This window comes from Phaseolus vulgaris, chromosome 5 (genome assembly GCF_051622355.1).
Source record: "Phaseolus vulgaris cultivar YP4 chromosome 5, ASM5162235v1, whole genome shotgun sequence".
Taxonomy (NCBI): Eukaryota; Viridiplantae; Streptophyta; class Magnoliopsida; order Fabales; family Fabaceae; genus Phaseolus; species Phaseolus vulgaris.
Genome location: NC_143502.1, coordinates 5,209,172 through 5,222,375, shown reverse-complemented (window position 1 = coordinate 5,222,375; position 13,204 = coordinate 5,209,172). Strand labels below are relative to the sequence as shown.

Below are 13,204 nucleotides of genomic sequence, written 5' to 3'. Positions count from 1 at the left end.
AGTATGGAGTAGATGTTGGAAAATGAAAAGTTCCTCTGTATAAGGATCACATTCCTCATCAGAAGTGGGTACATCATCGGGGTCGAAAGTAGAAGGAGATTGAGTATTTGTAGGATGTTCAAGATTCTTCATCACCAAAACTTTATTTTGTGGACATTCATATGAGTAATATCCTTTTTCTAGACATTTAAAGCATTGAACCGTTTTGGGCTTATTTTCCTTGGAATAAGAAGTAGGAAGAGGTTTCTCTTTAGACTTATTAGAAAAAAGATCTTTGTCTTTGGGATGAAATCGAGGAGGCTCAAAATTATCCTTTCGAAAATCTTTAGGTAGAGTGGAGGAAGAAGGAAATGAAAATGCAAAAGGGAATAATGATCTATTTTATAGAATGACAATTATAAATGTCATATTTTTAATACAAAATGTGACAATTATTAAAGTGTCGAATTATATAACTAATTATGGCAGTTTTTAATAACCGTCATATTAAAATCGTCATTGTTTACACAATTTTGTGTAGTGTCACTAAATTTATTAGACCAAGGCTTGTAATGTTGAGGATAAAGTTTACATGAAAGCATATACTATAATGGTAAGGATTTTTTTTCTTTATGTACACGCTTTTCTTTAAGGAGCTCAATGTACTTTTCCACTTTTCTCCTTTTAAACGTATGATGCTTACTACAATGAATATGAGTCTTAGTCAACTCCATCCTAATAACTAATTAAAGGCTTGTTAAATACTTCACTATCTCTAAATCATGTTGACCATAAATTAGTTATGTATATTTATCAGTTAAAACATGACTCCAAAGTTGGTTGGGTATCTTTTTGAATTGTGTTCAACACAGTTCACTTTTCACAATTCATACTTCTTCGTTCAAACACTTCATAAACAAGCTTTTCAAACACTTGTTGAATGAGGGACATGGTGCAACAAGGGGATGTGCATGCTTCAAAATGCAATACAAAACACTTTTGTTTTGTTTTCTTTTTGTGGATAACGATTTTATGATGTCTAATTTTATAATTAGGCTTGGTGAAATGAATGTTAATTATCACCAAAATGGGGTTGGAAGGGTCTTTGTAGGAAAATCTGGCTATAATATACTATATTCAGCATTGAAATTTTGTGTATAAGATTTGGAGTACACCTTTTAGCTCATTTTGTTTTATATAACTTGTTTGCTGATAAAAGAAAAATCAGACTTAATGAACATAAGAAAAGCAAATCACTTTAGAAAGGTATATATATTATCATGTTACCCAAATAATACATACACAACCAAACTAATATAGAATCTCAAGTAGACAGGTGGCCAATAGTTTATGTAAAATTACATGTTTTCATCAAAATATGTTGGCCTTACAAACACATATAGACATAGCTAAATGATATCAACTAACTTGAATGTCTTATTAGGTCCTTTAACATTTGGTAATATCATACTATTGGATAACAAGTTAACATGCACCAAACTTATAGCTCATAGCTTGAGATATTGATCTAGTCAATAGAGGGCCCTTTCATCTCATCTGAAAAAAGTTAGCACATATAATCAATAAAAACTAATAGTGAAGTATAAATTCCAAGAACAGAGTTATCCAACTAATAATAACTATAATGTAATCATTCATGTCCTTCCTTTTGAAAACATAAAGAAAATCATTCAAAGAAAAATGAATCATAGGAGTAAGCTTCATCACACCAACATAATTTTATGGCACCTTCTTATAACAATTTGTTGTAAACTTATTAAATCGATAATATGGCACATAAAAAACTTCATTCATTTTTAACATGAATTAAGGAATCTCATATTCATTGTGAAACTCAATAAATCATTAAACTCATTATATGAAAAAAAAAAAACATGCTACTAGTATACTTTTTATAAAACAAGAAGAATCAACATTTTTGCTACAGGATAAAAAATATAGGAATATAGGGACTAACAAAGAAGAAAAATCCTTTTAATTGGTAAAAAATTTACATTGTCACCACACAAGACTTAATATTTATTAATATTTAGTTACATTTATTGTTTATTTCTATTCTAAAGATATAAATGCGTACAAAATCCTTTCAGAGAGTAATTTTATGACATACTTGATTATAAAACATTGATAATGGATTTTACAACTCATAAAGCCAAATGTTGCACATGAAAATGATGAATAGTAACATGTAATTATAAAAGATACACAACTCTAAGATGCACATGAAAACGAAATTCAATCTCGATCTCAAAAAGTATAAAAAAGGAAATAAATCCACAAAGATGTAAAGACTTTAGTATAGTGTATCTGAAATTACTTACCTTGAGTTGAATCTTTTTCATATAACCATGTGAGAAACTGAAAAGGATAGAAATAAATGTTTCGCATTATTATGTTGCTTGAATCCATGGGGAACCAGAGAAGAGTGTACAGTAACAAAAGCATGAGAATGAAGATCACACACAAAATCAAAATAGTAGTAGCCAGCCAACTAAGATCGCTTATAACCAGGTGGACACCAGCCAAGAATGCCATTGATAGCGTTGCAAGAGTTATTCCTAAAAGGGGTATTGCCACCTTAAGGGCCAAAAGAGCCAAAGTTATATCTCCCAATTGAGCCCAAATGAGTATGATAGTAACACTAATGCCACCATACATGGATGTTGTGATGCAAAAAATAAATGGTTTAAACAACATGTGATTCAGCATAACAGACATGCCTTGTTGTCCTGGATTAGAACTATTATTTCCACCAGGCAAAGTAAAACCTGCGGCAAATGCTACTGTAGTTATAAGGGTTGAAACCACCATAAGAGTGTCGATTCTGTCTTTATAAAAATCCATCTTTTTGGCTTCTGGTTTGCGAGGACGAGGGATCTTGATAGAGTATGACCCTCTTTTAGCATTTTGTATACCAGCAGATTTTAGTTGACACCATGTTAGCCGCTGCATATACAAGTTTGTGTTACAAATTCAACAAGACATAAGTAGTCTAAGTGTGTAAGGAGAGCATTGATAATGCTGCTATTTTTTGTGCATGGAGTTTACCACAAATTAAGAAAGAAAGAAAAAGTGAGGGAAAATGAGAAATAACACAAAAGTCCTTCCTTGAACATAATCATCTGTGATGAACTTTGATCAATTAAGAACTCAATTGAACATATATTCTCGTAGTAATCACTATAAACTAAAAAAGCATATTTAAATATTGGAATTTTGAGTAAGCACAATATTTTATATATACTTACCTGTGGGAACGGTGGATTATTTTCTTGTTTAAATTGCTCAAAAGCATCGAGAGCTGTTTGGTTGTTGTTGTTAAGGCAATGGAGATCCACTCTTGTGTCCCATGTCAAGGCTTGCACAATTTTTGGACGATAGTGTGAGGCAGCCAAATGCAACGGAGTGTTTCCATCACAATCCTTACCATTTATCATATCTTTAACTTCATTATTTGCATCTTGCAAGAAGTACCTTACCACATTAAACTCTCCCATTATAGCTGCAATGTGTACAATATTTCGACCTTTGTTATCAACTATTTCTCTGGGATCTGGACAGTTTTCAAGCAATTTCTTTAGCACTTTTATATGTCCAAATGCAGAAGCCAGATGAAGAGGAAAAATGCCATCCTTGTCTCTTTCCATATTGCAGGTATGACAATTTTGAAGCAAGTACTCAACACCATGTAGGTAACCTATAGATGCCGCATAGTGAAGAGCATTTCTTCCTATCGTATCCTTTTTATGAATCCATTCTTTCTTTTTCTTTACTATTTTCTCTAAAATACCTGCCATATTTTATGAATAACCAATCACAAGTAGAATCTCACTGACAATATCGAATACATGAATTATTCAAAGAAAAAAAGAAATATTGAAAATAAAAACATGTCCAATAAATAAATATTGCTAACAAAACAAATTAACCAGTTACATTTTATATCTTCTCATGAGCTCATCCTATTTGATGATTTTCTAAAGGAAATAAAAAGTAACATAGCATACAAAATTTTCTCTTTTCTTTCACCATATTTTTGAAACTTTTTGTAATGAAGATTTTCTTTATAATAAATAAATATATTCACTTGATAAGTACAAAATTTTGAAAATGAAAGAATTTAATTTTTCCTTTTAAAATAAATTGCAATCTAATTGAGTCTTTAAACTTGTATTTATTGTTAATTAAGTATTTCAGTCTAATTTTCTTACAGAAAAGTAACTACAAATATCTAAATAGTCTATAACTACAAATATCTAAATAGTCTATAAATACAAATATCTAAATAGTCTATAAATATGATATTGACATGTTTTACATATATGTAATGAAGATTCTCACTTTTAAATGGTCCTCGTTTTCAACGTGTTATTCTCTATCAGAAGTAGATGTTTACAATCGTAATAACAGTTAAACAAAATGTCCAATTAATAGACAGCTAAAAGTTGAGTCATCTAATTAAAAACCTGTATATATACCTAAAATTGAAAATGATCAAATAATTCAAGATCATCCCTGTTAATATTTTATTAAAATTTGATTACTCCATCTACAAAAAAGGAAGTAGAGAGATAGTGTTCAGATCTCCAATAGTTACCATTCTGTTAATAAATTAATTAGTGAATGATAAGAGAAAATTTATAATTATAGAAAAAAAAAATACCTTTGTTTTGTTTCAAGATTGCCACAATGAGTGGTGTTTGAGCTCGGTCATTTTGTAAGAAGGTCCTGATGCTTCTAGTTTTTCGCATTTTAATATCCAGATCGGCTGAGGCTGAAGTTGTATGTTTTTTTCAGTCAAGAGTGTAAAAGCTTTTACACTAACCCACCAATTCAAAACCTTCTTATCATAACTTAAGTAAATATTATAACAATAAAAAACTTACTATACATAACATTTTATGATTAGATAACACTTTCATAACTATGATAAAAAAAACTGTCTAAACATATTATAACAAATATTTTATACATTGACAATTTATATATTACAGTCATAATAAAATTATTATAACAATTTTTCATCTGACATGCAAAATGCAGAGTGTTTATATCACCATCAAAATCATAATAAAAAATTCTATAAAACTTTTATTAAAAAAATCATATTTACCCTAATTAATTTAATTTTAAACTATTTTTTTTAAAAGGAACTTATAAAAAAAATTGTCTGTAAATGCATATACCTCCAAAAGGTGTGGGCAAATTTGAACTACCGTTTCCACACTTTTATTGTTTCCATAGTGTTCTTACCTTTCCAATTTTCAAATGGGTTGTCGTATACAACGGTTTTATATTTCTCGTCGCGTACACGGAAATAATTCTCTGTAATGCAACCATAAAGTCAATAAGATAATTTTAAAAATAATATATAAATAGGACAATAAATATAAGTTTAGATTTGGATAAAAAAAATTGGAGAGAGTGAGATTTGAAAAATATAAGAAAATTAAAAAACAAGATCATTTTATTTTCTTTCGAAAAGGCTTATTAAAAAGTTCCTTAAATTAGAGAAAATAAGTAGTAGGAGGAAGTTGAAAGGAATGTAGCAACTTTGTACCTAGAACTGGAACTACTCTTGTCAATACATCATCAACAATGTCCTCGTACCCTTTCTCAAATGCCAAGTGCAAAACTGATTTGCCTTCTTTGTTTGTCCCAAGAAACACATCTTCCTCAATCCAACACTCCCTGAAGCCTGGTGAAGAATCTAGAATCTTCATTACATCTTTGTGACCATTCAACAAGGCCTCGTGAAACAAAGTGTTTCTTAGGTTGTTGGTTGTAAGGATTGCCCATCTGGATTGCTGATCTACAAGTGCAGCCACCAAGTTGTGAAGAGTAGAGACCTTGCCAGCTCTTGCAGCAACATGCAGTGGGGTGTCACCATTTCTATTTTTTGCTGTCAAAAGCTCTGCTCCACCAATTTCAAGTATTCTTTCCACACACCTATCATTTCCATACAGAGCTGCTATATGCAGCACCGTGTTCCCCTTAGGGCTCTCTTGCTTTAAACTCTGGTCATCTATTTCTCTCCAAGATTCAGCCTTATTTTGTTTTATTGCATCGTATGTTCTCTTTGGCAACAAACACCAACCATGTGCCTTAACTTCATCACTGTCTTCTTCTGAGCTTTCAATTCTGTTTTCTTCAATCACATTCCTTGAAGCCTGTTCTCCTTCCTTGTAGTTATTCTCCAAGTCATCATTCTTCATACTTATCTCCTCTTCACCGGGAAAATCCACCATGCTTCCACCTACTTCTTTTTCTGTCTCTAAAAATACCAAAACTACACACAAACATCAATGTATCCATTTTAAAGAATAATTAAAATAAATAAATCAAAATATGCACAAGACAGAAAATTCTCAACTTCTAAAGTACCTTCTTATTCCACTACACTAGAACCTTCCCTCTCTTCAAAGCTCAAAGGTTTTAGCAGTAACTGTAATGTAACATACACAAATAGCTTTTCTAGAATCCTCATGAGTGAAGTGCATATCTATGGAACAGGAATAAGCATTAGCTGTCTCGCAATTAGCTAGGTCACCGACCTGCCAGTTAAAGTCAAGTGTCCTCCTCAATGCCATCTAGGGTGACCCACCTGAAAGATAAAGATACTTTGATAGTGTTTTAAGAAACTAGTTTTTGATAACGAGTTTAATATTTATTAATAAAAATAAATTTTATATCATATTAAAAAAAGACTAATTTTATATATTATATTCAAATTAAAATAATAATAAAAATATTATGTAGTAATTAATAAAAAATATTATAAAATTGTATATATTAATTATTTTTATTTGTAGAATAAACTTCTATATATCATAATTAACACAAAAATTACTCAAATCTTTAATGCACAGCTATATAAGTTTACTATATCATAAGTTAGCCAATTTTTCTTTTTTAAGAAAAGTCTCATATCATTAAAAAAATATTTATTTACATATCAGATTAGTTTGTAAAATAATCGTTACATATATATACAAATTTATTTCAATATGTAAATAGATATTTATTTTGGTATGTAAGGTCTCATGAAGCGATAATAATTATATATGATTATATATGTATCTAAAGTATTAGATACAGAATTAAAATAAATTAAGTGTTTTCCATATATGTGAAAGAAGTTTTTTTTTATCAACAAAGAATAAATAAAATAAAATAGGACACTTTAGGATATCCCAACCCTTATACAGATATTTCAAGGATGTTTCAACCCTTATATACAAAATAGCCAAAGTCAATCTACTCAATACCTGACCATACAGACTCTACAACCTTTAATACAAATCTCAAAAGAAATGAATAGCAAACTACCCATCAGTCAACACTTGCTACCCTAACCAGGTTCATACAACCAATCTTTAGTTTAAAGCTTCGTACGTTTCAAAACACAAAGTCATGAACCCTAGTATGTAAAATCGAATTCCATTATGAAATCGAAACTCATCCTGAAATCGAAATCCAACCTTGTTCTCAAATTCATTGCCCAAATCGAAATCTAAACTTTGTTCCGAAATTGAAAGTCATTGTCCAGATCGAATCCCTAATAGAAATCAAAATCATGAGGAGTTCTGATGTTAAAATCCAACTTGATAGTTCTGAAATTGAATCGACTAGAACTCTGAAATCCTGGTTCTCTAGTTCCAAAATCTACAATCTTGAGTTCAAAAATCGAATATGAAATATTCAATCAAGAGATCCCCTTACCCTAACTGTTATCAAAGCCCCATTCGGGTGGAGTGCATCAGATTAATCAGCCCCTTGTGGTGGCCTGAAATAGTGACATGTGAAAAATAACTTAATATTTATAAATAAAAATAAATTTTTTATCATATTAAAAAAAATTATATATCATATTCAAATTAAAATAACAATAAAAATATTATAAAGTAAGTAATAAAATAATATTATAAAATTGTATATACTAATTATCTTTATTAGTATAATAAACTTTTATATATATATATATATATATATATATATATATATAATCAACACAAAAAAGACTCAAATCCTTCTTACAGAAAGTTATATAAGTTTACTATATCATAAGTTAGCCAATTTTTTTATAAGAAAAATCACATTTAATCTTGATTTTTTTTAAATGAAAATTTATATTTTCCACCCTACCAGAAAAAAAGAGTTTTAGAGGAGATTATTTAACTGAGATTAATATAATTTTAGGAATTGATTTAATTAATGGAGGTTTTTTAATTTTTGTTAAGTTTCAAAGATTATTCTAAAATCTCAGCAAAATAACGGAGGTTTTTTTAACCTTCGTTAAATTTCAAAGGTTTATTCTAAAATCTCAACAAAATAACGAAGGTTTTTTTAACCTTCTTTAAATTTTCAAAGGTTCATTTTAATAGTTCAGCAAAGTAACGAAAGTTTTTTTAACCTTCATTAAATCCTGAAAGTTTATTCTAAAACCTCGGAAAAATAATGGAAGTTTTTTTAACCTTCGTTAAATTCCAAAGATTTATTCTAAAACCTTAGAAAAATAACAAAGGTTTTTTTAACTTTCAGTAAGTCCCAAAGGTTTATTCTACAACCTCAACAAATTAACGGAAGTCTTTTTAATCTTTGTTAAGTTTCAAAGATTTATTCTAAAATCTCGACAAAATAACGATGATTATTTTAACCTTCGTTGAATTCTAAAGATTTATTGTATAACCTCAATGAAACACTCCAAAATTTTCAAAATTCAATAAATAAATATAATTAAATCTATTTATAAATAAATAATTAAAAATTATATAATTTTAATATATTTTATAACTAAATTCTCTAAAATTTTGAAAGTGTAACTTTACATTACAAATAAGTTTTCAAATGTTTCAAAAAATTATTTTAAAAACTCAACAAAATAACCTTGAATAATAAGTATTTGAACAACTAATCTTGAATAATAAGTATTTCAACCGTATTTGCATATTTCTTATGATTGATGGTAGCTGGTTTATATAATTACTATTTTTTTTGTTACGAGCTCATACTTAAAAAAACCTAACTATTTTTGTTTTACCTTTTGATGTGCGTATATTTTATGTGCAATTTTAGTTTTAGTTATAATTGTTAATATTTAATTATCATAATCTTGAAATATTTTAAATTAAGGCCTTTATTTTAAAATGCATATAACAATTAATTCACTGTGAAAGTGAAAAGTAATAAAGTTAATTTCTCCTTGCAATATGTTCTTGTAATATTTTTTCAAGAACACACATGACTTTGAAGTCGACATCTGACAAATAATGCAATTATTTAGGATATATATAAAAAAACCTAACTATTTTTGTTTTACCTTTTGATGTGCGTATATTTTATGTGCAATTTTAGTTTTAGTTATAATTGTTAATATTTAATTATCATAATCTTGAAATATTTTAAATTAAGGCCTTTATTTTAAAATGCATATAACAATTAATTCACTGTGAAAGTGAAAAGTAATAAAGTTAATTTCTCCTTGTAATATGTTCTTGTAATATTTTTTCAAGAACACACATGACTTTGAAGTCGACATCTGACAAATAATGCAATTATTTAGGATATATAAAATAGTAATAAACACCAGTTGTTGTCGAGTTAGGTAGCAATGGCTTGTGACCCAAGTTGAGACAGTAAGGTGATAGAAGAAGAACTATTGGAGTAAGAAGAAGATAGTGCCTTATTTAGTGTTTCTTCTCCTTAGATATAATAAACATAAGTGTGGCTGAATTGTGATTGCTTACTAGGACTACCGTCGACGGTCATTGAGCCTGTACCGGAGAGAGTGTGTCTGCGGTGGAAGAGAGAAGTTAGGAGTATCGTTAAAGATGGTAGAAAATGAGATTGAAGGTTATCTCAAATGACAAGTTATTTTACAGAAATTTTGAAACTCATAGTATTTTACGAAGGTTTTGAAACCCATTGTATTTAACGGAGGTTTTGAAACCCATAATATTTTACGGAGGTTTTGAAACCCATGATATTTTACGGAGGTTCTTAAATCCATGGTATTTAACAGGGGTTCTAAAAGACATGGTATTTAACAAGGGTTCAAAAAGACATGGTACTTAACATTCTTGAGGTTTAAAAAAATTCTAGGGAACATGTTCCCTCAGGAATAGTTTAGCGGGAAAAACTGCAACTTTAGGTAAATGACTTAATAGGGATTTAAACCCTGGATAATGTAAAAATAAACTCCTGTTAAAATATTTGTTCTTGTAGCCACATAAGACTTAATACATAATTACATATTTAATATTTGAATCTTGGATTTCAAAAATTATAATTTCATTACTTAACTTGTGAAGAAGAAAATATTGTTATTTGTCTTTGTTTATGGATAAAATTCATAGTGATGTTACACATTTATTTACCTACATATTAGAATTACTATGTAAAGTTGATAATGATTGTCTTTGCCAATTGAAGATGTTCAAACAATATTTAAGAGCCTTATTTAATAAACCTTAAATGCAAAAGAATAGATCTTTTTTATGTTCAGAATGTAAAAAGATAATAACTATGTTTATTGTATATTGGTACCAAAATTTTGTATAATAATTGAAAACAATATATTGGACAAAATATTATACAATAACATAATGAGTTGTACATTTACCATCAATACAATTTTGAACATACTTTTTTATCTAAATAAAAAAAACATAAGAATAAGAAGGTAACACTGAATAATGAAACTTTATACTTTAGCCAATAACATAATAAAATAGTACATACACATATATAATAATATACTTTACAAATCTTACCTTGATAAGCTATATACTTATAAGAGCATTCTAAACGTCTTCATTTGAAAGAAAGACATTGATTTTATCAACATAGTTATAAAAAGGAGTGCATTCAATCCGGAAACTAATTAATGGGAGAAAATGGGATTGGTTACTCAAATACAAAAAGCAATTAATATTTTGAAATATTTAAATTAAATATTAAAATTTTTCCATCAATCTCTATGGATATGACATTCCGTCTTTTTTAACTCTTTTTCGATTCCAACGCTATCAATACTCTCATATGCATAAAACAACAACTTCATTAAATATAAAAATTATATTTAACTTATGAAGGTTAACTTCAAATTTCAACTTACCAACTAAGTAACTTGCGTCAAAACCAGGAGAAAAATCACAAAAAGGTATATAATTTGTCTTTATTTTGGTACTAACTTACTCTCAAGTAAATTACTTTTATTCTAAACTAAAAATTAATTTTATAAGATGGTGCGTTATTGTGTAACAAACACCATGGAATGTATTGGAAGAAAACACAGAACAATGACTTTTTTCCTCTTGGAATATTAATTATGTAGGTACTCTTTCAATTTCAAAAATAATAAATTTTAAAAATTAAAAGTGTAATTTGTCAATTATTTTAAATCAAAATTAAAATATCACACGACTTAAGTGATAACGTAAACATACTTTATACTTTATTGACTACGAAAATAATTAAACTTAGGAAATATACACTAATTTTAACTTCTTTTATTTTCACATTCGAACATGACCATGAGAGAAAACTAAATAATGATTTGTCCATTAAAATATTCCAAGCATTAAATCAGTCTCTACATAAAATGCAAAACATAATTTCCTTAACTTTCAAACTTTTCATTCATCGCTAAACTTTTTAATTATCTTTTATGTGAATACGTTGTTTCTTTTAAATACAATGAAATTTTAATTTTTTATAAACATAATTCATTAATAAACTCATTGATATGAGCTACAGTTATGTTTGGTTGAATGAGTGTGGATATATAAAGAGAGGGACAAAAAGTGTTTCTCAACAAGAATCTTGAAACACTTAAATTGAAGGGGGTACCATATAAATTTTCTAATTTAAGAATCTTCCACCTCTTCCTTTATCGTGGCTTGAACTGAGTGCTATGCTTTTTATTTTTGCCAAAGAGGTAGCCCATGGCATCATAAACTATAGGGAATAGGATACTCGTCCCTTTATTTTTTGCTTGTGAGATTTGCACAAGTTGTACTCCTCTTGTGCCTCAATTAAAGAATTGAAAAAGTGCCAAAACCACGTAGCCTTTCAACGACCTTGTGTGTTAAAGGGTGCGTATAAAATCACTGAATGAAGTATAAAACTTGCATTTTCCTTTCTTGGTGTAGGAGATGTAAAAAGAAGCAAATATTCGTTTTTAACCTAAGTACCCTCTCTTGTTCTTTAATATTTATTCTTATTTACTTTTCTGAAGTGAAAACAGTAAGATTCTTATAAAATCGAAAGTGATCACATCTACACTATCATTTTTGTGGTGTTAGTATCAATGCATTAAACAATTGATATAATTGTTCAGTTGCGTCCTATCTTAAAAATAAAATCCATCTTTCAGTTACAAGTTAGCAAGAGGAGAGGGAATGAGAATTAATAAAAACTGTAACACAAATTAAAAAACTAGAACGTCGGTAGACAATCGTCCGATGTACGGTCTAGTAGCATTAACAAATGTAAAGATCATAAGTGTCAAAATTCAATTATATTTTATATTAAAATACAAACACTTTTAAATATTTATTGATAAAATAACTATAATTCATAGCAAATGATGGACTTATGTTTATCAAGTAGATGATTGTGTTTGAAGCTTCTCTTTAGAAGGTCTTAGGCAATCAAACCTCTATCAACATACATCAAACTCCAACAAATTATTTGTCCTCAACACCTTCAAGTTGGTCCCCTACTGATTACTCAACATAGTATTTCACTCCATAAAAATCTGAAAAGTTTTAGTCTTACCTTTTATGCTAGAGATCCACATCTTCCTTAAGTAATCATCTATTATATTTAGGAAATAAGACCCTTCACCATGAGTCCGATCTCTCATTGGATCCTACAAATTTGCCTGAACATACTCAAAAGGTATATTGTACACATGCTTACTAGTTTGAAATTTCAATTTATGAGACTTTCCTAGTACATGGTTATCATAAAACTCTAGCCCCTCCATCTTATCACCTCCTAGTAGGTTATGCTTCTACAACCATACCCTTTCTCGCTTACGTGTCTCATCCTCATATACCACAACTTTATTTTATCTTGCATCGTCTCACTAAATTTAGATGCATGCAGGATCATTGTTGAACCATCTAGGATGTACATGTCATTCTTTTTCTTCCCCTAACAATTGTAGAATCTCCCCTTATAATCTTTATCACCCATT

At 28.8% G+C, this 13,204-nt stretch overlaps 1 protein-coding gene across 3 annotated transcripts; it reads right to left on the bottom strand.

Annotated features, from left to right (window-relative positions):
* Positions 1-1,224: 1,224 nt before the first annotated feature.
* On the bottom strand, positions 1,225-6,582 carry LOC137834960 (protein ACCELERATED CELL DEATH 6). 3 transcript variants are annotated; one of them, XM_068643230.2, is made up of 7 exons: positions 6,385-6,582; positions 5,561-6,289; positions 5,254-5,325; positions 4,664-4,774; positions 3,249-3,790; positions 2,322-2,946; positions 1,225-1,536 (listed from the first exon to the last, which is right to left on the bottom strand). In XM_068643230.2, the coding sequence occupies exons 2-7, from the start codon at positions 6,246-6,248 to the stop codon at positions 1,508-1,510; spliced, it is 2,067 nt and encodes a 688-aa protein (XP_068499331.2). In that variant the 5' UTR covers positions 6,249-6,289; positions 6,385-6,582; the 3' UTR covers positions 1,225-1,507. The 3 variants fall into 3 exon arrangements, with proteins under 3 accessions (XP_068499331.2, XP_068499332.2, XP_090158065.1); XM_068643231.2 differs by having other exon boundaries at positions 5,561-6,274; positions 6,385-6,522; XM_090301939.1 differs by lacking the exons at positions 5,561-6,289; positions 6,385-6,582 and having other exon boundaries at positions 4,664-4,840; positions 5,254-5,299.
* Positions 6,583-13,204: the final 6,622 nt, after the last annotated feature.

Bases quoted from the DNA above. Each gene is read 5' to 3' on its own strand.
- LOC137834960 (XM_068643230.2), bottom strand. From the start codon at position 6,248: ATGGTGGATTTTCCCGGTGAAGAGGAGATAAGTATGAAGAATGATGAC. The intron at 5,326-5,560 runs GTACAAAGTTGC...GTTGCATTACAG, and splicing joins AAGAGTAGTTCCAGTTCTAG to AGAATTATTTCCGTGTACGC. The intron at 4,775-5,253 runs GTAAGAACACTA...ATACAACTTCAG, and splicing joins CCCATTTGAAAATTGGAAAG to CCTCAGCCGATCTGGATATT.